Raw genomic sequence first — 27,374 nt, 5'->3', positions numbered from 1 at the left:
CTCCAGCTCCTGGACCACGGTCCCCCCAGTACTCGACCCACTCTGGAGCGGGAAATGCCGAGGACCGACGGAAGAGTCCGCGCCTGAGCATCCCTTCCGGCGGAACTGGCGTCCCACTCGTAGCTCGGATAAGCCATGTATCTGCCCACCAGGCGAGTCTTGGCTTCCCCTTTACGCCCTTCAGGGGCCAGAGGAGCACCAAAAAAACTGAAAAACCAAGAGAGATGAAGACTGTGCGAGTCTCCTCAGACTGGGGGAATGGGTGCGGCTGTGCATGGGTCACTGCCTTCTGATTGGCCATCCTTGGGAATTCTGCCCATTCATTGGTCATCCGTCAGAAAGAAGGCGGGTATAGTGGGAGAACGGCCTCCTGGGGAGTGTAGTGCTTAGTGCGTGCCTCGACGCGTGCGCTATGTCGCTTCCCAGCGGGCCCCGCGCGAACTTCCGGCACCCAGAGCAGGCGGCGGAAACTGGGATCGCCTGGGCTGTTGTGGGCGGTGTGTGTCTAGGGGCGGGACCGGCGACGCGGCCCGCCAGGCACCTTAGTTTTAGTACCGGTCTCTGGGCGGCCCGGCCCGGCCCCCGGAGGCTTAGGCCGAAGGGGCCGCGCACCGCTTGGAGGTGCGGAGGGGAAAGCCTGGGGCGTCGCTTCAGCCGCCCGCCCCTCCGCCTCTCATCTCCGGGCAGGCAAGGCTCCTGGGACCCTGGCGGGGCTCCGGCCGGGTCCGCGCTCCCGACTGCCGAGTCCTGCTGAGCGACTCTGGTGAGTCCCTGGCTCTCTCCGAGCGGAGCCTCCTCCTCGGTCACTGGCGGATGAGCGTGGAGAGCGTACCTTTCAGGGGTTTTGTAAGGAGTAGGAGAATAAAGTAAAGGACGTGCTTCGCGTATAGTAGAAAAGAATTGGAAACGATCTGAGTGCCTCGCTCAGCTGGGATGGGTACTCATTAAGAAACGAGTATATCCGTACTGCAGGATCTCCTAGAGTGGCTGCTGAAGAAGCATTATTAGGTAGAAAGGCAGATTACTAAACCGTGTTGCAGTAAGAACTCATTTATGTAAAAACACGCACAAAGCACTCCCCTTCCTCCCCCTCCCTCCCCCTCCCCCCATTTCTGTGGATACATTTCCAGTAATTGCTCCGGGAAAGATTTGGGAGGTCAGCTGTCAGACTATTAATGGGGGAGCAGCTGCAATGTGGAAGGAAGAATTTCTCTTTGATGTATTACTGTATTGTTTAAATCCCTCCTTTTATTACAATGGTTCATAATCACTTTTTTTCTTGAAACAAAAAAAGCAATTAAAGGGCTTCCCTGGTGGCTCAGTGGCCAAGAGTCTTCGACTGCCAGTGCAGGAGACATGGGTTGGATCCCCGATCCAGGAAGACCCCACAGGCCGCGGAGCAATTAAGCCTGTGCGCCACAACTCCTGAGCCCACGTGCCACAACCAATGTCGCCCCTGTGCCCTAGAGCCTGTGCTGGGCAACAAGAAAAGCTAGTTCAATGAGAAGCCTGCGCAGGGCAACTAGAAAGTAGCCCCACCAGTGTCCACGACTAGAGAAAAGCCAGTGCAGCCAAAAGTAAAATAATTAAAATTACTTAAAAAAAAAGCAATTGTAGAAACCCAAAATACACACGTTTCACTGTGGTGTAGAGTTGCAATAAGGTATAAGTATGTGTCATGTTCATGTGTATCTATGGATAATGGATGGCTCCAGGTGGTGTCTCTTTTGGAATTAAGTTTTCAGATTGAGAAAGATAATACAGCACATATATTGTATAACAATAACACTACCAGGAGAATCTGGGACAACACTCAGTAATCAAAACATTAGTTTAAAAAAAAATTTTTTTTTTGGAAGCACCACAAAGTTTGCAGAATCTTAGTTCCTCAACCAGCGATTGAACTCAACTCCCTAGCAGTGAAAGCATCAAGTCCTAACCACTGAACCAACCACAAAATTCCCAGTTAAAAGAATTTTTTTTTTTTTTTAATTGAAGAATCATATACAGAAAATACATCAGAAGTTCAGCCTGGGAGAAGGAAATGGCAACCCACTCCAATATTCTTGCCTGGAAAGGTCCATGGACAGAGGAGCCTGGCGGGCTGCAGTCCATGGGGTTACGTGACTGAGCACATGTGCATGAGGGTTGTGGGAGATGGGTTGGTAGCAATAAACTGGTGGAACTAAAAAAAAAAGAATTCAGCTTGATGAATTTTTATGAACTGAACAAATACATTAATATTTCTGCCATACAACATATGAACATTTACATTACCTGGGATAAAAGGAAATTATAAATATGCTCATCTCACGTCAGTAGACCAGGTGGTGAAAACCTGGGAGTTTGGGATTTGGGAACTGAGGATAAGGGGCCTTGCACCTGTACTGGGAGGAGAGAGAGAGAGAAGCATGAGCTAAACATCAGAGGAGCGCCTATAAAGGCCCTAAGGTCAGGAGGAATTGGAGCTAGAGTCCCTGGACGTCCTTCCAGGCCGGTGCTTGCTCATATACCACGCCCCCCGCCCCACTCTTTTGCTCTTTCCCCAGGACTGCCTGTCCAGATGCCAGCCCCGCTGCCACTGGGGAACCCTCTGGGAGACTGAAGACCCAGGCTGAGGCTGACTGGCCCTGAGCCCTAGGCCAGGGCGATGGCAGCCCCCCCAGAGCCTCAGGACCAAGCCCCTGAGGAGGGAGAAGGGCTTCTGATTGTGAAGGTAGAAGATTCCTCCTGGGAGCAGGACCCTGCCCAGCCAGAGGACCACGGGGACCCAGAGGTGTGCCGCCAGCGCTTTCGGCAGTTCTGCTACGGGGATGCAGGCGGGCCCCACGAGGCCTTCAGCCAGCTCTGGGAGCTCTGCTGCCGCTGGCTACGGCCTGAGCTGCGCACCAAGGAGCAGATCCTGGAGCTGCTGGTGCTGGAGCAGTTCTTGAGCGTGCTGCCCCTGGGCGTCCAGGACTGGGTGTGCCAGCGGTGCCCAGGCAGTGGCGAGGAGGCTGTCGCCTTGGTGGAGGACCTGCAGAAGCAGCCAGTGAAAGCTTGGTCACAGGTGAGGGGCCCCTCCCCCACCTTGGGGGCACCTGGATGGCATGTGAACTGAGGAGAGCTGGCTGTCTCCCTAGAGATGAGTCCTCCATAGGTCAGAGGCGGGGGTTGGAGAGGACACGGAGAGCCGAGGGAGCGTCCACGGGAGCTTGTCATAATGTGTGGCCTTTCTGAAAGATACCATCCAAGTGAATCTGGTTTCTTTTTGGTGACTTTGGAGGGCAGCAGCAGGACCAGAGGAGGCATGTTCCGAGAAAGCAGCTTTTGGCTCCACAGGATCTGCAAACGTTTATTTGTGTTCTTGGGAGGCATCTGGGGAGATGCTGATGTGTTGCCTGGGAGTGGGGTCTTGCCCTTGACAGGAAGGTCTCCCACCACGGCCCCTTGCTAAGTGGCTTTCTGATTCTGGCCTTTGGAGGCTGGTCCTTGCCTCATGCTTGGTCGGGGAGATAACACTGCCCAGTGTCTTCTGGTCTCCCTGGGGGCTCCGTGCTGACCACCTTGCCCACCCCCAGCCTCCTGAGGAATGTGTCCTGTGTCTCCTTCCCAGGGATTAAACTCTGTCTCCCCGGTCTGGTCTCGATGCTGATGAGCGTGTTGTGGTTCCTGCACAGGATGTGCCCTCAGAGCGGGCGGAACCTGAGGCTGCAGTCCAGGGGTCCCAGGCCCAGGGGCCTCCCTGGAGGGCGGGGACACGAAGCCGGCCACCTGTACCCTGGGAGCCGCACAGCCGTGGTGGTGAGTAAGCTTGAAGGTGGCAGAGTGGCTGGTCAGGGGCCTGAGTCCTTCTCAGGTGTTACCCTAAGGGGAGCAGGTAGGGTATTTCTGTTCCAGCAAGGCAGGGTGTGTGTATGTGGGTGTGTGTGCAAGGCATGTGGTGTGTGTGTGTACAAGGCATGTGTGTATGGTGTGTCTTTGTGTGTGCAAGGCATGTGTGTGTGTGGTGTGTGTATGTCTCTGTGGTATGTGTCTATGTGTGGCATGTGTGTGTAAGGCATGTGTGTGGTGTATGGTGTGTGTCTGTGTGTGTGTGTCTGTGTGTGGTGTGTGCATGGTGTGTGTATGTGGGGTGTGTGTGTGTGTGTGTGTGTGTGTGTGTGTGTGTGGCATGGGTGTCTGTGTGTGTAAGGCATGTGGTGTGTGTGTGTGTGTGTGAGAAAGACAGCATGTGAGAGCCCTTGCTGCCGGCCTGGGCCAGGCTATCTGAGGCTCCATTCTTCCCCACAGCCCAGCTTCCAGCTCTTAAACAGGGGAGCACCAGAGAGACGACAGATAGCTGCTTTGCCTCTGGGGTGAGTTACCCATCCCTTTGTCCCCTCTGACCCTGATGAGTCCCTGAAATGGATCTCTCCTTCTCACAAGGCCTCCTCCATCCATCCTTTTCCTGCCAGGACCCATCCTGTTCCCATCCCAGCGCCCTTCCTATCTCCACCCATACCTGCCTGGGGAGTCCTGAGCAAGGCAACTCTGAGCTGGGCTTCCTCACCTCATTCTAGGGACCTGTGACATTTGGAGACATTCCCTTTTATTTCTCCCGGGAAGAATGGGGGTCCCTGGACCCTGCCCAGAGGGATCTCTTCTGGGACATAAAAAGGGAGAACTCTCGGAATGTTGCCCTGGGTAAGCATTGGGCACAGCCGGGGCTCTGGGTGGGATCCCAGGCATAGATTGTTTAAGCCTGTAGTTAGTAAGTGGAAGGTGCGGTAGATCGGTTAGGTCTGTAGTTAGTAAATACGTCTGTTCCGGAACCCTGGCAAACCCCTTGGGTGCTCCAAACGGTTTCTCTGCCGTCGTTCTCATGTCCCTGTTGCATGGAGGCTGGTCTTCTGGAGTGCAGGGCTGTCAGACTGAGCGCCCAGGCGCTAGCCCGGAGCCCCGTTCCCGCTCCTCTCCTCTGTGGCCCCGGAACCGCATGGCACTTAGGAGGCTGCCTACTATCCCTTGCAGGTTTGGGGCACAGGAGCCACAGTGAGAAGTCCCGGCTGGAGGAGGTGGTGACGGCGCTCCCGGACCAGGCTGCTGGCAACGAGACCGCATCCTGGAGGCCGGAGGAGGCCTGGGAGGGTGGGGCCCGGCCGGGGGCGCCCCGGGGGCGGGTGGTGGGGGCGCGGCGGGGCCGGCCGCCCACGCACCGGCGGCAGCTCCGGGACCTGGCGGCCGAGAAGCCGCACAGCTGCGGCCAGTGCGGCAAGCGCTTCCGCTGGGGCTCCGACCTGGCGCGCCACCAGCGCACGCACACGGGCGAGAAGCCGCACAAGTGCCAGGAGTGCGACAAGAGTTTCCGCAGCTCCTCGGATCTGGTGCGCCACCAGGGCGTGCACACGGGCCAGAAGCCCTTCTCCTGCACCCAGTGCGGCAAGAGCTTCAGCCGCAGCGCCTACCTGGCTGACCACCAGCGCATCCACACGGGCGAGAAGCCCTTTGGCTGCAGTGACTGCGGCAAGAGCTTTTCACTGCGCTCCTACCTGCTGGACCACCGGCGCGTGCACACGGGCGAGCGGCCCTTCGGCTGCGGTGAGTGCGACAAGAGCTTCAAGCAGCGCGCCCACCTCATCGCCCACCAGAGCCTGCACGCCAAGATGGCCCAGCCTGTGGGCTGAGGACGGGAGCGGGACCTACCCACCCGAATCCACCATCTCAGTGTGGCTTCCCGCTCACGGAACCGGCGGCCCTGCCCTCCTGGGACCCTGGCTGACGCCTCGGGGCATGGAGTCCTCCGTGACCTCACTGCCAGACTTCTAATGCTCCAAGGTTTTTCTTGCCCCTCGTTTCCTGAAGCCCCAGCACGTTGCAGGCGGGTGGCCTGAGCACGGGGGAGAGGCTGACACACAGGGAAGTCAGGACTCGGGCAGGGCCTGGAGTCCCCATCCCAGAGCCCTCTTCAGCCCTGCTTGGCCCCGTGGCTCTTTGCTCCCAGCCTCTGGGCTGGGTCCATGGGCCAGGCCTTCTGTCCTGCCGTCCTGTGACTTCCTGTGGGAGGGAGGCTAAGCCTCAGGGTGCTGCTGGGGTCGGGGGTCGGGGGAGGGGTCGGCCCACACCTGTGAAGAAGTGGATCCTGGGCTCAGAGGCTTGCTGGCCTCCACCCCTTTCCATGTCCAGGCACTGGCCTCTCTGGCCTGTCCCAGCGGCACAGAAGCTGCCCGCCTCTGCTCTCAGCCAACCTGCCCCCAGCTGAGTTCCCGAGAGTCACCCTCCACCAGCTGGGGAGGGCGGCGTGGGCTCCAGGGACAGAGGCCAACTGTGCAGACGAAGAACAGGGCCGGCCGAGGCTGGCTGCCTCCGCTGCCCCCCACCCCCTCGAATCTCGGGGTTTACGGTACTTCATGCTAGTGCTCTGTCGGCACGCTGTTGCTGACTCCTGAGGCATTGCAGTCCCTGCAGAAGGGCATTCACAGGGACTGACCACAGGCCCTCCCAACGAGCTGGCCCAGCTGGCCTTAGAAGGGCAGCAGAAAGATGAGAATAAACATGGAAACTTTCTCCAAGCTTCTCCTGTTCTTTTGGTGGCTGCTGGGAGTGGGGGGTGGGGGGGCCTGGAATTCATCCTGGGCCTCCTGACCTGGTGGTTCTGTAGCATCTGGTGCTGGACCGTCATTGGGTGGGGCCACCGTCTCAGCTTCTGGGTGGCCTGAGCTCCAGGGGCTGCCGTGAGCCTCGGGGGCGTCCCCGTGTCAGCCAGCGCCTGCCCCGGCCTGAGGACAGCTCACGGTGGGACAGCCGACACACCCTTCCCTACCCTGCAGGAGAGTGGGCGGCTAACTGGGGGCCGGGGTTTTCACTGGGGCCCGCGCTCTGTCCCTTGAAATGAGACAACTTGGAGCCCGTGACTGGCCAGGGCAGGGGCTCGTGCTCTTGCCTGGACCCTGTGCTGGACCCTAGGGAGGGAGTACTGCTGAGATGAAATGGACACCAAGCAGACTTTCACATCTGACCCTCCCCTGCCTGGCCTGGGCCTGGGCTCCTGCGGAGCTGGTGGGTGTGTGCTGAGATCACCTTCTACCTTGCCAAGTCCTTTCCAGTTCAGCAGGTGGTGGCCTTGGGGCCACCTGCAAGACAGTGGGGGTGAGCCGAGACAAGATGTGTTGTCCCCCAGTCTGTGCGCCAGCCTCTCTGGCCCCCATGTAACCCAGGCTTCATCCCAAGGTTGCTGGACGGACCCCATTTCCCCAATGAAGCTGCGGGGCTCTCCCTGGAGAGCAGAGTCCAGCCAGGGGTTCCTGCCTCTGGGGTGGTGCCTTCGCTGCTCCCCATGCCCCCAGGCTGGCAGTTGCTGTGTGGCAGGCTCCTATACGTGCCCTGAATGAGTGAGTAGGGGTGGTGGGTGGCGGGGGCAGGGCATGAATTTTTTCAGTGCTGGTGGCGGCTCAGAAGGGAGACACTGGAGTGTAACGAGATCAGATAGCAGGTGGGCCAGAAGCTAAGAATAGACTGGGCACAGGCTCCTGGCGCAGGTGGGGGTGTGTTAGTGCCAGGCAGGAAGTAGCCAATGGGAGCCAGGGAACAGACCAGGGCCTAGGGGTGTCCAGGACCCAGGGTTCCAGGGCAGGGGGCAGAGTCCAACTCTTCTCATAAACAGAGCTGATGGGATAAGACTCGGAGAGAGGCCAGGCCCTGGGACCCAGAGCATTGGCACTGAAGCTGTTCGAAGGAAGCCCCGACATCATCCCCATGGCTTTCTTGGTGGCTGGGACCCTGCAGGTGGCCTCACAGGTGGCGGATGCTCAGGAGAGCCTGGGAAGAAAGGTAGGTGCTGTCTGGCCTAGCCCCTCGCTGCCTCCAGGTTGAGCCCCACCCTGGCCCAGCTCTGGCCTTGCCTCCCCAGGGTAAGTACAGCGTGAAAGACCCAAGGGTGGCCCTGGCCCTCTGCAGCCCTGAGGTGTCAGCCTCTACGGCCGCTCTCCTGGAGGGTGTGTTCCAGACCCTGGGCTTTGAGAGCTGCCGGAGGCAGGAGGCCTCCATCCAGGTGAGCCCTCACCTGCCCCCACTCCCCCAACCTCTGCCCTCAGCCCCGCCTGGGGCCTCCCTGCACTCAGGCTGGCACTCGCTTCTGCCCCAGGGCTTCCGTGGGGAGCTGACGAGGTTCCGGGAGCAGCTGGATGCCCATGGGGGCTCGGTGGGCTGTGCTTTCGTGGCCTTGGTGGCCCGCCCCTGGCAGCTGAGGCAGTCGCAGCAGCTGGTCCGGGAGCTGAGCCGCTGCAAGGCCCTGTGGGGCCGCCCCAAGGTCTTCCTGCTGCTCTTCAGCGCTCCCGGGGGTGAGTGGGCCGGCCGAGCCCCCGGGTGGGGGGCCGAACAGAGTGGGGGTGGGGTGGGCAGGAGGGCCGAGACCCTCCCTCCAGGCCCGTGTGCTGCTGCTTCTCCACCCAGCTGTCCCCGAGCCTGGGGCCTTCCTTGCCAGCCTGGGCGAGCTCTGCGGCCGCCGTCCTCACTGGTCACTGCTGCAGCTGCTAACGGAGGTGAAGGCCCAGGCGGGGCGTCCCGGGAGGGGTATGACGGCGCCGATGTGTTCTCTAGGGGGCCAGAGAAACCACCCAGAGGGAGGGCCTCCAGGTACTGGGGAGGCTGTGACCCTGGCTGAGGCCCGATCTCATCCCCATCTGAATCCATTACCCCCACTCATGCCACAATAAGGCTTGTCTACACATGGGCGTCAGCCTCTAAGCCTCACTTCCCATCCCCTCCCATGCCTGTCCTCAACCCACTGAGGGCACCCCAGGTTTTCCAGCATCTGCTCAGCTCTGTGCCTTTGCCCAGGCTGCTCCTCTGCTTGGAGTCCTGCCCCCCCCCCACCCTGTCATCCCAGCCTGGCACAGACCCTCCAGGCATCAGCTGTGCCCCTCATCACCCAAGGGTGGGTGCTTGAATTCCCATCCACCCCTGTTCACACTCACCCAGCCATGACGGTCCCATCAGACCTGTGGGTCCCTGGGAATCAGGTCTGGTCTTGAGGCCCAAAGTTCTCACTGGGCAGTGGGTGGTCATTGGCTGACCCCAGAGGTGAGGGTGGGCCCCAGCTCTGCTCCACAGTTCTCCTTAGGTGGCGCCCACCCCACGGGCCTTCCCGGGTGGGCCCTGACCCACTCTGGGAGCACCCCACCTCGGTGCCGGGCCAGGGAGCAGCGTGCCTAATGGCTCGGCCACTGTCTCCCTGCGGCCATCCATGTCTTGGAATTCTGTGACCCTGAGCTTGACTAGGACCTCCCTCGGGCCTTCCCTTTCTTTCCTGTCTCCTCCCTCCATTCTGGCAGGGGATCCCAAAGAGCCTGGCCAAGCTGTTCCCTGGAGCCAGGGCACCCCCATAACTGCACCCCCACAGAGTGGCCGCCTGAAGAGTCCTCTGCCCCTAGGTCTTCTCCAGGACAGCTGAAGAGTCCGCAGGGGCTGCCTACTGCCCAGTGCTTCGGAGCTCCTTGCGGGGGGCACTATGCCTAGGGAACGTGGAGCCCTGGGGGCCCGAGGTGAGGAGGCAGGGCAGGGGTCCAACCACATGGCAGCAGTTCTGAATGGGATGGAGGCATGGAGGCACGGGGAGACCTGGGCTGGGGCAAGGAGCCGGGAGGTCCTCCGACTGCATTGAACCCACTTAGCCCTGTCTGTAGCCAGAGCCCGGCCCCAGCGCTCAGTATGACCTGTCCGGGGCCAGGGCCGCCCTCCTCCTGGCTGTGACCCAGGGCCGGCTGGGGGCCCAGCACGATGTGGAGGCGCTGGGGGGCTTGTGCCAGGCCCTGGGCTTCGAGACCACCCTGAGGACAGACCCTACAGCCCAGGTGAGGGGAAGCCCAGAACTTCTGAAGGTCCTCTGAAGGAAGGGTACCCCCCACCCAGACCCTGGGGACTCTGTCCGGGGCCTCTTACCAATTGTGGGCAGAAATGCACCCCCAGCCTCCCTGTTGCATGCATGCATCTATGCGAACCCACTTCCCTGCTCCTGCAAGTCCAGTCTCCCGGGCCGCTGCCACCTCTCACGCCGGCCCCTGCTCAAGGCTCTAGATGGACCCTCAGGCTTTTCCTGGGAGGGTCTCTCGTTCCTTCCCAGACAGCTGTCAGCTCACTGCTCTCCCCTCATGGCCCTTAACTTTTTGGTGCAATTTCTCCGTGGTGATCGGAGAACCAGCTGCAGGAAGCTGGATCCACATCACCTCCAATGAGGCCATGCCAGGCTTTGCAGCAGGGAGGTTGGTTAAAAAAAGGTCTTACTCTCCCTGGGCCTGAGGCTGGCAGGAGGTGGGAGGTAGTGTGGGCTGAGGGCTACCGAAACCACCCAGGAAGGGGACACCAGGTACTAGGGAGGCCATGACACTGGCCCAGGCCCGATCTCATCCCCCACTCCCAGACTTTCCAGGAGGAGATGGCCCAGTTCCGGAAGCGGCTGGACGCCCACAGGGGCCCCGTGAGCTGTGCCCTTGTGGCCCTCATGGCCCACGGGGGGCCTCAGGGGCAGCTCCTGGGGGCTGACGGGCAAGAGAGGCAGCTGGAGGTGCTTGTGCAGGAGCTGAGCCACTGCGGGGCGCTGCGGGGCCGCCCCAAGATCTTCCTGCTTCAGGCTTGCCGTGGGGGTGAGCAGGCCCCGGGCCCGCCCTGGAGGCCTGCCTCCTGCTGCCCTTCCTCTCCTCATCCTGCGCTCAGCCTCTCAGGACTTGTTGTTCACCTCCTCCAGAAAGCCTGAGCACTCCCCTTCTCCTGCCCGCCTCCCAGCCTCTCCTAGAGGTCATGTCCATGAACCTGAGCCTTCACCCTCAGCACGTGTCATTTAGTGTTCTGAGTGTTTCCGGCCTGGCAGGCTGGCCCAGAAGCTCTGGGGGTTGGGGGCTAGAACCCTGGAAGCACCCTGGGGTGTCTTCTGAGTGAAAGGACCTGACTGTCCCCTCCATCCCCAGGGCACAGGGATGCGGGCGTGGGACCTGCAGCTCTCCCCTGGTTCAGACGCTGGCTGCGGGCACCACCAGCCACCCCCTTCCAGGCCGATGTCCTCCACGTCTGTACTGATGTGCAAGGTGGGTCTGCCTACCGGAGGGCTTGGGTAGGGCTGGTGGGGAAGCTGCCAGAGGGCATTTCTGGGGCTTTGAGCTGGGATCCTGCTGCCACCTCTCTCCTCTCTTTGCCAAGAGGACAGGAAGGGAAACCTTCCTAAAGGGTAAGGACCTTTGAAAATCGAGAATTTTTCCCCCTGCTTGAGCCCGAAACAGCCCTGGAGACAGGAAGGGAAAATAGCTCTTCTCAGGTCACACAGCTGGTAAGTGGCAAGGCTGAGATTTGAAACCGGATCTGTCTTTCCTGCCCTGCACTCTTTCTACTGCTTTGTGTGCCCTTGAGCCGGACTTGAGGGGGCCCTCGGGGAAGGTGGAGTCCTGGGATGCTGGGTAAAAGGTGTCGGTCCCTCTTGCAGGCAGGTCCTCCAGGGGCCCCACTCCAGGGAGCCCTAACCAAGCAGATGTGCTGATGGTCTATGCAGCCGCTGAAGGTAAGGTCATCATGAAACCCAGTTACACAGAGCCCAACCTCCTGGCCAGAGATCTGAAGTGGCGTTAGGGACATCTGGGGCTTGGCTGTTGGGGTGCAGCCCCATTGCAGTTAAGCCATCTTTCTTCCATATTTATTTTTTGTGACAATAGTAACATGGAGAGCTCAAACTGAGGGCTGGCTCTGCTAAGCACTTGACTTGACTCCTCTCGTCTAGGCTGTAAGGTCCATGAGGTCCACATAGTGGGTTCACAGTAAATGTTTCTTAGACATCGAGTCCATGGTATACTCACTCCACAAACCTTGAGCAACAACTTAATCCAGAAGCAAGAAGGCGCTGCTCCCTACCCCAAACCCTGGGGTCCTGTGTGCTTGCCCCCTCTTCCACTAACAAAAGGCCCCTGGGGACTGGAAGGCAACTGGGAGGGGACCAATTGTGACCTTCTGGTCCTGGACCCCTGGCCTAGGCTGTGTGGCCTATCGGGATGAGAAGGGCTCAGACTTTATCCAGACGCTGGTGGAGGTCCTCAGAGCTGACCCCAAGGCAGACCTCCTGGAGCTGATGACTGAGGTGAGTTGGGGGGTAGTGGGGGTGGCCTGGGGAGAGGGACTGGATTCAGCCTTCTTCTCAGCTCCGGTGTTCTGCTCACCTCCTAGTCTTCCTTTTGCTGAGGGAGGAAGTCCTTTGCCCTCAGAAACATGAGATAGTTGAACACACAACACTGGGCACTGGACAGAGCCACGGCCAGCAGTTATTAGCCACATGTGCTCACAGCTGGGGGACAAGGCCACCTTGGGCCCCACAGGCCATTCGGGGTTGCCCTGGGGAGCAGAGAGAACCAGCAGGGGCTGCAGACACAGGCCCTGTACATGCAGGATGTGGGGTACTTGTTGGACTAATTTCACAGGTTGGCAGGGAACTGAAGCCCTTCAGGATGAGAGAGGGGGTGGAGGGCATCTGATCTGGTTGGTGGGGGAACTAGCCGCGAGAGGGGCCTTCCCTGCTGGGTGGGGGGCACATCTAACAAGAGCAGGGAAACCGAGGGGGCCTGTGAGCCCCAAAGATGTCAAGGCAGCACTTGAAACTCCAGGCCTCACAATACACTGAGTGCCAGGCTGGGCGCGGGCGTGGGGAACCTGGCCGTCCTGGACACAGGCTGAGTGTGGTCCACACAGGTCAATCGGCAGGTGTGTGAGCTGGACGTGCTGGGTCCCGACTGTGATGACCGCCGCAAGGCCTGTCTGGAGATCCGCAGCTCCCTGAGGCGCCGGCTCTGCCTGCAGGTCTGACCGCGCCTGCGGCCACCCAGGAGTGCTGACAGTGGGGGGCCGCACACCAGCACCGCCAGTGACCCCGTCCACCCCTCGGTTTCCTCTCCTAAAAACGGCGCGATAACACAGGAGGCTCGGCTGGCATGGAATAAACGTGGTGATCGCTGGACACGTGAATAGCGCCCGCATGCAGAGAACTAGGACAATAAGCGAGATGATGTATGAAGCGCCGGGCACTTCGGAGGCTGGGCCCACCGGGGGAAGACGGGGCTAAGAAAGCCCCACGTGGGCTGGGCGGCGCTGGATGTCCTGGGAAGGGGAAGCCCAGGGTCCACAGCACCCTCCCAGCACCCCCACCCCACCTGCACCGCACGCTGGGGCCGCGGACGGGGTTGGACGGCAGGTTTAGTGGTGCTGCGATAGGGGAAGCAAAGGGGCTGCGGGAGCAGCGGGCAGCCCCGCCTCAGCGTGGGCCTGGGGCTGTGGGAGAAGAGATCAGGAACCCTGGGGACAGGAGGGGCTTGGGCAGCATCACGCGGGCTCGAACTCTGAGTTGCACGGCCACCTCAGCGGTGCTCAGTCACGCCGCCCAGCTGCGGGCTCAGAGCCCGGCTCACCAGGAGCCCCGGGGGCGAGGCGCCGGGCCAGTGTGCGCACGCGCACTTAGGGGCGGCACTACGCAGGCGCTTGCAAAAGGTTTATGAGAAAAGCTGAGAGACCATCCTTCGCAAGGCCGCGTGGCCTAATGGATAAGGCGTCTGATTCCGGATCAGAAGATTGAGGGTTCGAGTCCCTTCGTGGTCGTTGCAGCGTTCAGTTTTCCTCCTTAGATTTAAAATTTTCCGTGCCTCCCAACTGCTCCTTACGCAAGCCTAGGACCCTCGGGCTGTCAGCCACACTCCCTCCTGCCCCTCAGATGCATCCCTGCTGCTAAGAGACTTGGAACCCCAAGGTGAACCCTTGGGCGCTGTGGGGAGACCCACGCTGATCAAACCCGGACGGACTGCTGACCCTGGAACCCCGGCCATGAGTCCCAGGAGCCCAGGGGCGACTGGCTGCATGAATACAGTTCAGATGACTAGAACTGCGACAGATGAGGGGTTGGACTTTTGCGGGGTGGCCCACCCTCAAGGGGTCGGGGGCATTTAAAAATATAAAAGATTATTGTGATGAAAAAGTTTTGGAAATAGATAGAAGTGATGGTGGTTGCGCAATACGGTAAATGTAACTGATGCCACTAAAATGTACACTAAAAATGGTCAAAATGGCAAATATAATGTTACGCACATATTTAAACACTAAAAAATTTTTTTAATTATAATAGGTAATTTCGATTTCTTGCAGTGAATATACCCTTAAATGGTTCAGTTCAGTTCAGTTCAATCGCTCAGTCGTGTCCGACTCTTTGCGACCCCATGAATTGCAGCACGCCAGGCCTCCCTGTCCATCACCAACTCCCGGAGTTCACTCAGACTCACGTCCATCGAGTCAGTAATGCCATCCAGCCATCTCATCCTCTGTCGTTCCCTTCTTCTCCTTCCCTCAATCCCTCCCAGCATCAGAGTTTTTTCCAATGAGTCAACTCTTTGCATGAGGTGGCCAAAGTACTGGAATTTCAGCTTTAGGATCATTCCTTCCAAAGAACACCCAAGGCTGAGCTCCTTTAGAATGGACTGGTTGGATCTCCTTGCAGTCCAAGGGACTCTCAAGAGTCGATTAGTGTGAATGTATATTTAAAATTTTAATGTAAAGAATATGCCCAGGATTGAGCCATCATTTTACCCAGAAAAAATGACTGTCCCTGAGGAACCAAGTTCTGGCTAAGGAATTTCTGGCTAAGTGGAATGACCAAGGCGATGGGACCTTCTCCCCCCAGGGAGGACGGTGGGGGAATGGCAGCTGAGCCTGTACCCCAATAGAGGGCGCAAGTAATCTTGAGGTCATGGGGAGTGTCACTGTCTCCTTTATCAGTTTCGTGATGTTTCAGTGGTTTGCTAAGGACTCATAAATAAAAAGAAGAGAAATTGCACTAAGATAAACATTTTAATTATTTCCCCCACTTTTACTGAGATGTAATTGACATACAGCACTGTATAAGTTTAAGGTGTACAACATAATGATTCAATTCACATACATCACAATCATTATTACAATCATGGTTTAGTGACCATCCATCATCCTTGTGATGAAAACTCGGGGTTTACTCTCTTAACTCTAAAGATGAGCTCTTCTAACACAGCAGTGTTAATTATCTTTATTATGTTGTACACTGTATCTCAGTACTTCCTTACAGCTGGAAGTTTGTACCTTTTGACTGCCTTCATCTAATTCCGCTCGCGCCTCCCCCGACCCCACTTCTGGGAACCACAATGACAAATATCTTCGAGAGGGGAAAGAATACCCATCTTCTGATAGGAGAGTAAACGCCGGGCTCTCTGATATTACAGTTCCACACTCTACACACTGAGCTAGGTGGGCATATACAGAGCCATCACGGAGGGTCCTTAGGACAAAGACCTAAGACCACTGGGCTCTGCTAAAAACCGCGTAGATTTGGGACTAGGAAACACTCTTGGTCTAAGAAGCAACGCGAAGAGGAGAATGAAGGTCGTGACCGACGCTTTCCCCAAGCTCCGGGCTGTGCCCTCTCTCCCCTTCGCGCCCACATTTTGCCTAGTGAACTCCTTATTGATGCTAGTTCTCACGGGACGTAGATTCTCCTAAAAGAAGGGGGAAAGAGCTCGTCCGGGATTTGATGCCCAGACCTTGTGTACCCTAAGCGAGGATAGTATCCCAGTCAAGACGGTGGAGCTAACTGCTACCTTGGGTCTTTGAGCAGTTTCCTTCGCGCATGCGCAGTCTCCCTGGGGTCCCGGGATGCTCGGGGGCGGGCGGGATCTGAGCGAATGCACCGGTCGCATATGGTTGTCAGGAGGACCAAAATCAAGCCAAGCTGGAGCCGGGATGCTGTACAGAACCGCGGGAAGGTGAGAGAGAGGCTGGTCTAAGACTGTCGAAAAAGGTTTTTCATCAGCCCCGGTGGCCTAATGGATAAGGCATTGGCCTCCTAAGCCAGGGATTGTGGGTTCGAGTCCCACCCGGGGTAAAAGGGAAAAAAAAAAAAAGTTGTATTTTAAACCTTCTAGAGCAGGGGGGATAAAAGTTAAATGAAGCCGGCTGTCTACTACCCGAGTGGGAAATTAAGGCCCCCCAGGGGGTTACTCAGCCAGCCGCCACCCTGAACGAGTCTCCCATAAAAACATGCACGTTTTCAGATGTCAGAAGAGTGCTTGCATTCTTTACGTTATTTTAACAACCGTCCCTTCTACTTGATATAGAAATAATTATTCATTTTTCTAGATGTATTAATTGTATTGTGGTTACTTATATTTTAAAAAAGTCTATTTTTTATAAACACAGCCAGTTATTTAGAGATTAAATTATGTGACAGCCAATGTGCTTTAAAATAGTGGGCTGGGTAGTGACTACAGTTAATAGTATTGTACTGTATACATGAAATTTGCAAAGAGAGATCTTAAGCGTTTTCATCACACACATCAGGTAATATGTGAGGTGATGGATGTGTTAATTAACTTCACTGTTGTAAATATTTTACGATGTAAATATATATATCAAACCGTCATTGTACACCTTCAATATACATCATTTTTATTTGTCAGTTATATCTCAGTAAAGCTGGAAAAAAAGATAATGGACTGGATCGAGGTATACACAAAACAAGTTTTTCTATGAGGTGATAATGTCTTAACTGAACACATTATACTATTTTTCTCTGCTTTAGTTCTTGCTTGAAATAGTCCATGATGAAGTTTTCTCTCTTTTAAATCCATGCAATATATGCCTTCATCCTCAAGGTAAAAATCTCCCAAATTTCAGGGCATGGTGGAGAGTAAAATTAGAAACCTCCTCTACTACATACCCACAGAGGAGATGATCGCTGAGGCTTTGTCATATATATAGATGCAAAGATATTACTTTGCCGTCAAAGGTCCGTATAGTCAAAGCTGTGTTTTTTCCAGTAGTCATTTATGGATGTGAGTGTTGGACCATGAAGAAAGCTGAGCACTGAAGAATTGATGCTTTTGAACTGTGGTGTTGGAGAAGACTCTTGAGAGTCCCTTGGACTGCAAGGAGATCAAACCAGTCCATCTGAAAGGAAATCAGTCCTGAATATTCATTGGAAGGACTGATGCTGAAGCTGAAGCTGCAATACTTTGGCCACCTGATACAAAGAACTAACTCACTGGAAAAGACCCTGATGCTGGGAAAGAGTGAAGGCAGGAGGAGAAGGGGACGACAGAGGATGAGATGGTTGGATGGCATCACCAACTTGATGGACATGAGTTTGAGCAAGCTCCGGGAGATGATGATGAATAGGGAAGCCTGGTGTGCTGCAGTCCATGGGGTTGCAAAGTGTTGGACATGACTGAGCGGCTGAACTGAATTGCTATATCTCATGGGCTTCCCCAGTGACTCAGTGGTAAAGAATCCTCCTGCAATGCAGAAGCTGCAGGAAATATGGGTTTGATCCCTGGGTTGGGAAGATCCCCTGGAGACAGGAATGGCAACCCACTCCAGTATTCTTCCCATGGTGGTCCATAGCATCACAAAGTCCATAGGGAGGTCAGACCCACCTCCCAGAATATTGGAAATAAAAGCAAAAATAAACAAATGGGACCTAATTAAAATTAAAGGCTTCTGTACAACAAAGGAAACTCTAAGCAAGGTGAAAAGACAGCCTTCAGAATGGGAGAAAATAATAGCAAATGAAGCAACTGACAAAGAACTAATCTCAAAAATATACAAGCAACTCCTGCAGCTCAATTCCAGAAAAATAAACGACCCAATCAAAAAATGGGCCAAAGAACTAAACAGACATTTCTCCAAAGAAGACATACAGATGGCTAACAAACACATGAAAAGATGCTCAACATCACTTATTATCAGACAAATGCAAATCAAAACCCCAATGATGTACCATCTCACGCCGGTCAGAATGGCTGCTATCCAAAAGTCTACAGACAATAAATGCTGGAGAGGGTGTGGAGAAAAGGGAACCCTCTAACTCTGTTGGTGGGAATGCAAACTAGTACAGCCACTATGGAGAGCAGTGTGGAGATTCCTTAAAAAACTGTAAATAGAACTGCCTTGCTGCTGCTGCTGCTGCTAAGTCGCTTCAGTCGTGTCTGACTCTGTGCGACCCCATAGACGGCAGCCCACCAGGCTCCCCCATCCCTGGGATTCTCCAGGCAAGAACACTGGAGTAGGTTGCCATTTCTTTCTCCAATGCATGAAAGTGAAAAGTGAAAGTAAAGTCGCTCAGTCGTGTGTGACCCTTAGCGACCCCATGGACTGTAACCCACCAGGCTTCTCAATCCATGGGATTTTCCAGGCAAGAGTAGTGGAGTGGGGTGCCATTGCCTTATGACCCAGCAATCCCACTGTTGGGCATACACACTGAGGAAACCAGAATTGAAAGAGACACGTGTACCCCAGTGTTCATTGCAGCACTGTTTATAATAGCCAGGACATGGAAGCAACCCAGATGTCCATCAGCAGATGAATGGATAAGAAAGCTGTGGTACATATACACAATGGAGTATTACTCAGCCATTAAAAAGAATACATTTGAATCAGTTCTAATGAGGTGGATGAAACTGGAGCCTATTATACAGAGTGAAGTAAGCCAGAAAGAAAAACACCAATACAGTATACTAATCCATATATATGGAATTTAGAAAGATGGTAACGATAACCCTGTATGCGAGACAGCAAAAGAGACACAGATGTATAGAACAGTCTTTTGGACTCTGTGGGAGAGGGAGAGGGTGGGATGATTTGGGAGAATGGCATTGAAACATGTATAATATCATATATGAAACAAAAAAAGAAATTATATGATAATATATTTGATAAAAATTTACAAAAATAAAGTAAAAGCAAAGTCCATAGGGTCACAAGGAGTCGTATATAACTGAAGCGACTGTATATATATAGTATATATGCACATAGTTTTCTTTTCCTTTTAAAGACCATGAACGAGATTCTTCTGATCCTCCAGCTCTGGGCTTACTTCTTCTACTTTCCCAGGCACCTGGGGTCCTGTCATCCCTTCTCAAATCAGGAACTTCATCTCAATGCAGCATCTCCCACCATCATATGTGGCCTGCAGAGAACAGTGACCACAGAGCTATCCAAGCTGCCAGTGTTTCCCTCACTGACGTCTCTCCCTGACTTATGGAAGGGAGTGTCCTCAGGGCCCTCTCAGTGGGGTGGTGGGTGTGCTCATCAAATATGACAGACTCATTGAAGCATTTCTATCTTGCAGAGTCTGAGTTCCTTTCTTTACATGATGCCAGGGACATTCTTGAATTCTAATCCCCTTAAACACAGGCCACCACTGTGTTCAGTCCTTAGCCAACCAACCAAGAAACATTCAGCTGCATGAATAACATTTAAACACAGGCTTTAGCCACTCCTTTGCAGTCAACCTGCTCTCGTGTTTCAGGAGTGTATTATCCTCTGTCATTTAATAAAAGATCTGTCTGCTAAAAAAAATTAAGAAATAAACACAGGCTTGCTGGGATGTACGCCCAGAACAATAACTTCACTAGATCCAAAAATCACATCCCGTCCTCTTTATTCTAACATCCTCAGATCCATTCCCACACACGTTCCCTAGTTTTCTACCAGCATCATTCTTTGGGCATATGAATGAGTTCCTCCCAGGCGAGCCTTTGTACTTGCTCCTGCAGCGTGCTGATCTAACTGTAGTTATGGGACAACCAGCGTTAGAGGGTAACAAGGCTGGCTGGTGTGGGCTTTGAGGAGAACTCTCCTCCCCTTGCAAGACAACCACTCCAGGTGAGATTATTGTGGTATATTCAAACAGAGGAAAGCTACTTTCCCCAGATATCAGAACAGTCTGTTTTCACTGGCAAGGGAGACTCCAAGTGACTCAGGGGTTCAAGATCTCAACTTAGTCCAAGACCACCTAAACTTCTCCAGGCTTTGGCTCCACTCCTTCGTAATCAACGCCTTTCCTTTCACAGAAAAGATCTCTCGAGGCTGTGAACTCAACTTACAGTGTCATTCCGCAATATACATCATTCAGTTATGTGTTTGATTTTCAGCAGTGTCAGCCCTGCAGCTATACGATTATTCTATGGCTGACAGAAAATATCCCTGGATCTCTGGGCGTGACTTAGGCTGAAAGTTTAAAGGCCTGATCTTGTCATTTTCTTTCTTCAAACAAACAGGCGCCCCCAGGGGAGTCCTTCCCACATCACAGTCCTTGTGGTCACCTCTACTGCTGCAAGAGTCAAGTGCAGGAGCCACGTGGTCCCCCAGGGCACCTGCTTCTGTTGGCACTTCGTCATAATCAACCACGTGATAGGCGGCTTAATCACGGTGCTGCTGCATGTCAGGCGTTACCAGTATCCCATTTTCCACTGGCAAGGAGCTCAAGTCCAAATTCATTACCAAACCAGGGTCCAGGCAGCAGTCAATAAACCCATTTGTTGGTGGGGGGAGGGTGGGAGTAATGGGAAGAGGTTGTTACAAAGATACAAAGTTTTAATTATAAGATGAATAAGTTGTGGAGATCTGATGTACAGCATCCAACTATAGTTAATAATACCTTATTGTATACCTGAAATTGTTAAATGTAGACCTTAAGTGTTCTCAACACACACACACATACACAAAAGGTAATTTTGTGAAGTGATGGGTGTCCGGCTCGGTATGTGGGATCTTAGTTCCCCACAATGTTCATGAGCTGAACACCCACCCCACGACTCCCATCCCTCACCTTGTCTTTAAAACCTTTCCCTGAAAACCCTCTCTGGAGTTTGAGCCTTCTGAGCACTAGCTGCCTGGACTTCTTGCTTGGAGTCTGTAATAAACTCCTTCACCACGACTCAGCACCAGTAGATTGGCTTTACTGCACGAGGCTGAGCCGACTCAAGTTTGGTTCCATAACAATTCATTCTTAGACTGTTTTAGGACATATTTTAGGACACAACTATTTTAGGACGTATTTCCTAGAAAAGCTGAGACAGGGATTTTTGTGTAATCGGTTAGTGAAGGGAACATTCTGAGGAGGCATCTGTAAGGGAGAGGAGGACACAGGATAGACAAATGGGCTAGTTTTTAAATTTATCTCTCCGGCTTCATTGTGGGAGCCAGTTCTTTACAATCAATCATAATCTCTCCCTAACTTCCCCCAGAAAGACAGACTATAACAGAACTCTGATGAGTACAGTCGGGTCCCTCTCTTTTGGGTGAGTAGGGTGCCCCAATCCAGCCACCAAGAGAGACACGACCTGGCAGGCACCTCCCCAAGCCCTCTCCTGCCCCTCTCTTACCCCCACCTTGGAACCTAGATCCCCAGATGACCCAACATCCTGAGAGCCTCAGGAGTGGCATCGCTAAGCTTTCCAGCTCCCCTGTCTCACTCTCAGAAAGGAAGTCACATCCTCACTGCTGCTTCTTGGGGAGCGGAGGACCTCACCTCTATCTGAGGTGTCCCACGACTTCCAGCTTTCTACTTTAGAAAGGAGATGAGGAGCTCCCTTCCCTGCTCATCTCCCCCAGGAGGGAGGAAAGCGCAGCGGATGCCTGTGGGGACACACAGGGTGCGAGGAGGCGAGGCTCCTGGCTGGGGATCGCCCCTGGATACAGACGGAGCACCGTGTAGGTCCCGGCGCAGGGCCAGAGTTAGCTGAAAATCCATCTCCTAGTCTCCTCTTGTTGCTGTCGTTCAGTATGTAGAACTCAGACTGATCTCATAAGAAAGTGGGTTCCAGTCCTAGTTTTGGGGACAATTCTTGGCCTTGCCGGGATCTCAGGAATTGCAAGAAAATTCCTAGAGGAAGATCCCGCGTGCGGTAACTAAGACCTACTGCAGCCAAATTAAAAAAAAATTTTTTTTAAAGCTCCTAGAAAAGGATTTCTCCGTGTGCTGAAACTTACAGTTTCAGCTTTTAAATTCCAAAACACATATAATGAAACAAAGATGAAACAAGATGCTCTGCTGAGACTCAGTGTGCCAGTCTCCCTGGTCTAGCAACTTCGAACTCAGAAAGAAGCCCCGTGGGAAGAAGATTAGTTTATATGGACCTTGTCGCTCTCTAAAATCACTTTGGTTTAGCTGTAAAGCCCTAGGGGCAAAAGCTGCGCCCAACGTGGGGCTCGAACCCACGACCCTGAGATTAAGAGTCTCATGCTCTACCGACTGAGCTAGCCGGGCTGTTGCGGAAGGGGGAGCTACAGTTCTCCTGAACTTCGCTGAACCTAAAACTAGTAGAGACGCACTCTGAATCCCGCGCACATCGCCTCCCTCCGTTAGGGTGTGGCAGGTGCCGGGTTCCAATCACCGGCGATTTCTCATTTTCAAACTCTCAGCCCCTTTCAGGAGAGGTAGCATGGCAATCCACTCCAGTATTCTTGCCTGAAGGATCCCAGGGACGGGGGAGCTTGGTGGGCTGCCGTTTATGGGGTCGCACAGAGTCGGACACGAGTGAAGCGACTTAGCAGCAGCAGCAGCAGCAGCAGCAGCAGCAGCATTAAGCCGATCGGGAAGGGTTGATGGCCTCGCCTCCGGGACAAGCCGGGAGACCTTCCTTCCCCGGAGGGTGGGGGTGGAGTAGGGGGATGTGGACCCCTTGCTCGTACAAAAATTTGGAGCAGCTGCCCTTCGGGGAGAAGTGAGCACTACCCCCAGTTCTGACCCCTACATCAGGTTCCAGATCCGTGAGGGTTTCCTGCGGCCGAGCCCAGACCAGGAGGGACCAGGAGAAGCTCGAGGGTCACCCCGGACCGGCCGGATGGGAGGTGGCCGAGTCTCATTCTCCTCGTGTCGCATGTTGGGTGAAATTTCTGTCCTGGGGTCCACCATGGGAGACCACATTCGCCCAGCAGCACGGTCCCTCCCCCTCCTCTAGCTGCTGCGGACTGCGTGGCCCTCGTGGCCGGGGGTGGGGGTGGGGGTGGGGGGATGGGAGCGGGGCGGGGATCTGGCTCCGCGGCCCGGGGGCCAGAGCGCGCGGGAGCCCCCTCACCCGGAGATTCCGGCCGCGCTGCGCCTCCTCCTCTCCTTCTCGAATCGAAACCAAAACCATCCACAGGATCTGGCTGCGGATTCTCAGGCCGGGATCCGAGGGCGGAGCCGCGGTCTCAGGCCTCCAAGGACAGGCACCAGGAGCCACTGTAACACCGGCTCGTTGGTCTAGGGGTATGATTCTCGCTTTGGGTGCGAGAGGTCCCGGGTTCAAATCCCGGACGAGCCCAGCGTTTTTTCTTTTTCCCTTTCCCCAGACACCAGCTAGCTTTCGGTTTGAAGACTTCGTAACTCTGCGGAGTCCTGAGGGACCGAATCGTGGTTCCCGCCGGCCACGATCCGATCGTCCGCGCTCGGTTCTGTTCTGCCAAGTGGCCATCACTGCGCTGGGGTCGCTCTGGGCCTGGCGCTGGGGGAGGAGACCGAGATGAGTCAGTCTCGGCTCTCGGGAGACCAGCTCCGTGTGCCAGACGGTCACTGGACTGGGTGATGATGTGACTTGGGGCGTGTGTTTATACTTTGGGTAATAAACTCAAATTTTATGACCCAAGTAAAGGACAAGCCCACGTTTCAATGCCTTTCCTATTCGAGGGTCTGCCCAAAGGGTCTTCCACGACCCAGGCAAGGAAGGAAACCGCAGAGGAGACTGAGCATGGGGCCACAAAATGGACCACCAGTCCCCACCGGGGTCCAGGGGGCGGTGCTCCGGACACGGGGTCTCCTCTCCCGCTAGAAGAACCGCGGTGTTTTCATAGGTTTTATTATTATTTTCTGAGGCCAACAGATCCAGCTACTGAGAAGATGGCTTATTACAGTTTCCAAGAGGAGGTGGCACGTCTCCGTGGGGGGAGGGGGGACGGGGACGCACCAGTGTCGGAAGGAAGAAGAAAATGTGGGCAGGAGACTTTCTTGTGGCTTCAGGGAGGGTGAAACAGGTCAGGCAGGGAAGACAGGTTTAAATGGCTGGCTGAAATAAGTTCGGTGGGCTCGGGGGCACAGGTGCTGTCCCTGGTTGTCTGTTTCCTGGCCTTGAGGTGACTCTGCAGGTGGATTGTGGCCCAGAGGGTGAGAGTTTGATAAAACAGGTGGTCGTGGGCTGTGGACCCTGGGTTGGTTGGTTTACCTTTGAAAAATGCCTGCTGACGGAGGAATTGTTTGCTATCTCGAAGAACTGACCAGGTCGGTGGGCCTGGAAGATCCCCTGGAGTAGGAAATGGGAACCCACTCCAATATTCTGGCCTGGAAATTTTCCATGGACGGAGGAGCCTGGCGGGCTACAAGCCATGGGGTCGCAAAGAGTCCAACACGACTGAAAAACTGAGCACAATTGACCAGGGAGGAAGGTTCAAGAGGGAGGGGACATATAACTTATGCATGATTCACGTTGATGAATGGCAGAAACCAACACAATACTGTAAAGCAATTATCTTCCAATTAAAAATTCAAAAATAAATGTTTTTAATGTTAAAAAAAAAAAAAAAAGAATTGCCCAACCTTGGGAGAGGCCTTTGCTCCAGAGTCAGCAAGGTTCCAGACGTCTAAACAACAGAATACAGAAAAGACATGGCTGATACAGGAAGGGATTGAGACTTTGGTAGGAATCTGAGGGCCCCCAATCTAGGCAGCTTTCTGATCCCGGGCCCAGAGTCGGGCCTCCCCAGGGTATTAAGGCACAGAGCCCCTGCCAGGCGAGCTGCCACAGGGCCAGAGCTGCCCAGCACATGCAGAGGGGGCAGGGGGCTGGTGACCCTCTTCTCTGATCTAATCGCCCCAGTTTCTCTGGTTAAGCCTGGAGTCTTGCATGCTCGGTGCCCCTTTCATGCCTCCTGACTCTCAAGTCCCCTACTGAGTGCGTTTCCTGAACAGAACCCCGGGTCCCATTTGGATGTCCAGGGAGGCCTCTTTGGCCTTTGAGGCCTAGTGGGCATCAACCAGGGTAACCAGGCTCCCTGGCCAGCACTTTCTTCCCCCACAGACAGAACCTTTTAAGACTCGCATTCCTTGAAGGGAAACCACCACTGCCTCCAGCAGCAGGTCCACTCATCTTTGTGTCAGGGGTGCCCCTCCCTCCGAGCTGCCTCAACCCCCTCCCTACTTGGGCACCCAAGGTCTGCTGTCCTCTACGGCAGGCCCTGAGTCTAGGTTCTGCCTGCAGCTGGGGTCTGACTGTCATCTGTCCAGGGAACGGGAAGTGAGCACTGCAGAGGAAGCTCCCTGTGGAGCTTTTTGGCATCAAATTTGGCATCAAATCCCAAAGGAGCCCCATTTGCTTTTTCTGCTCACTTTAGGGCTGAAACAGAACTCCTGGCAGAGCGGGTGTGGGTCCTGGCCCTGTGAGAATGGATAATGGGGCAGGCACAGTGGGTGGTGGACCCAGACCCGCTGGATGCGAGTGGCCAGAACAGGGTCACTGAGGTCAGGGGTCCGTGTGTGTTCAGTGGACAGGAAGTCACCGTGACCCAGGTCACATCAGCGGCGACAGCACCTTGGGGCATCTTTTCTGAGCAACTTCCTCCCTTGTCCTTTTACTCCCTACTTAAACCCCCACCCATCGCTGGGGCCCCTTCCTGGCTACGGTCTGCACTGGGATTCGAGTCTGGGACTCTGGAGGCGGTTCTCCAGGCTGGACCAGCTATGAGACTGGCAACCCCTCGGCAGGTGTTTTCAGTGGGTGCTGGAGGAGCCAGGTGGTCCCGGAGGCGTCTAGGAGCCCGCGACGTCGAGGACGGGATCCGAACTCTACTTCCAGCTTCATTCTGCAGCCCAGGCCTCAGTCCGGTGACAGAGGCGAAATGGGGGCGCTCTGCTGAGCTGATCGCCTCAGTGTTCCTTGTACAGAGAAGGAGAGGGGAGGAGCCGAACCCTCCAAAACCTCCATTGGAACTCGCCAACTTGGAGCCTCAGCGTGGGACAATGAGGAAAGTCCCATGTCCGCCCCCTCCCACCCCTTCTCCCACCCCCGTCCACGGAATCAAATCCTTCCATTCATGACACTCACGGGGAAAAGGGAACCATCCATGGACTGAGGAATCAGGGACAGTCCCGGACCAGGGAGGACAGAGCCACGTTGAGCTCATCAGGAGGGGAGGAGACTACCATTGTGTGGCTCGTTGGTCTAGGGGTATGATTCTCGCTTAGGGTGCGAGAGGTCCCGGGTTCAAATCCCGGACGAGCCCAGCTTTTAATAAAAGGCTGTGTCCCGGGGACACACTGTTGTTACGTTCACCGGATATGGATATTCCCACCTCAGCTGTCATCCTCATCCTTCCGAGCAGTGGTCTGGGTTTCTCAGATCTACAGGGCCACTCCTGGTAGAGAGAACATGGAACTCGGTTCTCCCCTGACTCCCAAAGAAGCATCCTAGTGTAAGCTGAGCTTTTTATGACCGTGGACATGTTGTCCTGCAGATGCAGAGATAATAGTAGCTGGCTCGCTCGCTCCCCTAAATAAACCAAAGGAAAAACTGGTGTGTGGGTTTGGTCTAGAATCCAGGTTCAAATCGTTAATGGATCTATTTCTAGGTTCCTTTGGTTAAAGAAGTTGAGAAATCTGGTGAGTTAGCAGATCCACTGTAAGGAGTGGACATTTTGGGCTTATGAGAGCTTGGGCAGGGTAGCGCGGTGCAAAGTCACAGGCTGCGTGACTTCACCTTTGGTGCATTTTGTTCCTAAACAGAAAGGCAGGAATTGCTTAGAGATCCTGTCAAAAGGACGCCCAACGTGGGGCTCGAACCCACGACCCTGAGATTAAGAGTCTCATGCTCTACCGACTGAGCTAGCCGGGCACATGTGACCGGTAGACTCCAGCCAAGCTTCGGAACTTGACTGGCTGTGGATCACCCCAAATGACTGGGTGGGGTACGTCCCTGGGTTAGCAGGGATGTGGAGTCCTCTCAGGGCCTTCTGTGTGTTTAGACTGCCCAGAATTCCCCGAATCCCCAGCAGGAAAGAGGCCTTGCAGGGGCAGGGGAGTTGGGGGGAAGTGGGAGGGGTGGGTGAGTGAGGGAAAATGGGGGAGTCAGGGAAAGTGGGGGGAGTTGAGGGGAGTAGGGGGACTGGGATAGAGTAAGGGACATGTGGGGTGAGATGCCACACTGACAGAGGGACAGACAGACAGCTGTTCAGCAGCTGCCAGGAGCCCTGCAACTGGCACAGAACTGAGGGTGGACCTGCCCAAGCTGATCGGGATACTCCTGGATGAGGAGACCAACTGAAATCGGGCAATGGCAAGGGACCCACCACTGTATTTGCACAAACAAACCCGTGAACTGAAAAGAATTGTTAGACATGCTGGATTCTACTGGATTCTATGTTCACATAACACCATCCATGCTTCCTGCGCATTATCTAAAATAAACTTTTTTTTTATTTAAAGTTTTATTTTGCCCAACCCTTCTCGGTCTGTCCTTTGGGTGATCTTGAATTGTTGGAACCAAGGACCTGGTGGTGGATTGCTGGAAGGGGTTGGAGACCCCGGGGCACCCACCAGGACACCTACCCTGCTCACTCCTGTTTCGGCC

The 27,374-nt window shown here is 54.8% G+C and overlaps 2 protein-coding genes, 1 long non-coding RNA gene and 6 other non-coding genes across 20 annotated transcripts; 6 read left to right on the top strand and 3 right to left on the bottom strand.

Annotated features, from left to right (window-relative positions):
• The first annotated feature begins 480 nt into the window (after positions 1–480).
• ZNF213 (zinc finger protein 213) lies at positions 481–6,525 on the top strand. 2 transcript variants are annotated; one of them, XM_086376125.1, is made up of 6 exons: positions 481–763; positions 2,550–3,049; positions 3,660–3,783; positions 4,273–4,337; positions 4,542–4,665; positions 4,993–6,525. In XM_086376125.1, exons 2-6 carry the CDS (start codon positions 2,651–2,653, stop codon positions 5,643–5,645), a joined length of 1,365 nt encoding a protein of 454 aa, XP_086232251.1. In that variant the 5' UTR covers positions 481–763; positions 2,550–2,650; the 3' UTR covers positions 5,646–6,525. The 2 variants fall into 2 exon arrangements, with proteins under 2 accessions (XP_086232251.1, XP_086232252.1); XM_086376126.1 differs by lacking the exon at positions 4,993–6,525 and having other exon boundaries at positions 4,437–4,570.
• Positions 6,526–7,515: 990 nt separating this feature from the next.
• Positions 7,516–14,095, top strand: LOC147345581 (putative caspase-16). 11 transcript variants are annotated; one of them, XM_086376103.1, is made up of 11 exons: positions 7,516–7,788; positions 7,868–8,008; positions 8,102–8,297; positions 8,410–8,498; positions 9,390–9,500; positions 9,642–9,809; positions 10,376–10,598; positions 10,920–11,036; positions 11,429–11,503; positions 11,970–12,073; positions 12,679–14,095. In XM_086376103.1, exons 1-11 carry the CDS (start codon positions 7,714–7,716, stop codon positions 12,790–12,792), a joined length of 1,413 nt encoding a protein of 470 aa, XP_086232229.1. In that variant the 5' UTR covers positions 7,516–7,713; the 3' UTR covers positions 12,793–14,095. The 11 variants fall into 11 exon arrangements, 9 of the variants coding, with proteins under 9 accessions (XP_086232229.1, XP_086232231.1, XP_086232232.1 ...); XM_086376105.1 differs by having other exon boundaries at positions 7,520–7,788; positions 12,787–12,951; XM_086376104.1 differs by having other exon boundaries at positions 7,617–7,788; positions 7,915–8,008.
• Positions 13,506–13,578, top strand: TRNAR-CCG (transfer RNA arginine (anticodon CCG)). The gene has a single exon. It is a non-coding gene; the product is annotated as a tRNA-Arg (tRNA).
• Positions 14,096–14,798: 703 nt separating the features above from the next.
• LOC147345577 (uncharacterized) lies at positions 14,799–23,343 on the bottom strand. The gene is made up of 2 exons (XR_015154875.1): positions 22,857–23,343; positions 14,799–16,944 (listed from the first exon to the last, which is right to left on the bottom strand). It is a non-coding gene; the product is annotated as an uncharacterized LOC147345577 (long non-coding RNA).
• TRNAR-CCU (transfer RNA arginine (anticodon CCU)) lies at positions 15,808–15,880 on the top strand. The gene has a single exon. It is a non-coding gene; the product is annotated as a tRNA-Arg (tRNA).
• Positions 21,973–22,045, bottom strand: TRNAK-CUU (transfer RNA lysine (anticodon CUU)). The gene has a single exon. It is a non-coding gene; the product is annotated as a tRNA-Lys (tRNA).
• TRNAP-UGG (transfer RNA proline (anticodon UGG)) lies at positions 23,013–23,084 on the top strand. The gene has a single exon. It is a non-coding gene; the product is annotated as a tRNA-Pro (tRNA).
• A 2,616-nt stretch (positions 23,344–25,959) lies between the features above and the next one.
• Positions 25,960–26,031, top strand: TRNAP-AGG (transfer RNA proline (anticodon AGG)). Its single transcript has one exon. It is a non-coding gene; the product is annotated as a tRNA-Pro (tRNA).
• A 535-nt stretch (positions 26,032–26,566) lies between these two features.
• TRNAK-CUU (transfer RNA lysine (anticodon CUU)) lies at positions 26,567–26,639 on the bottom strand. The gene has a single exon. It is a non-coding gene; the product is annotated as a tRNA-Lys (tRNA).
• Between the last annotated feature and the right edge of the window lie 735 nt (positions 26,640–27,374).

This window comes from Bos grunniens, chromosome 25 (assembly GCF_055505025.1).
Source record: "Bos grunniens cultivar Pamir isolate PY7600 chromosome 25, Bosgru_T2T1.0, whole genome shotgun sequence".
In the NCBI taxonomy this organism is placed as follows: Eukaryota; Metazoa; Chordata; class Mammalia; order Artiodactyla; family Bovidae; genus Bos; species Bos grunniens.
This window is presented reverse-complemented; position numbering and strand designations above follow the sequence as displayed.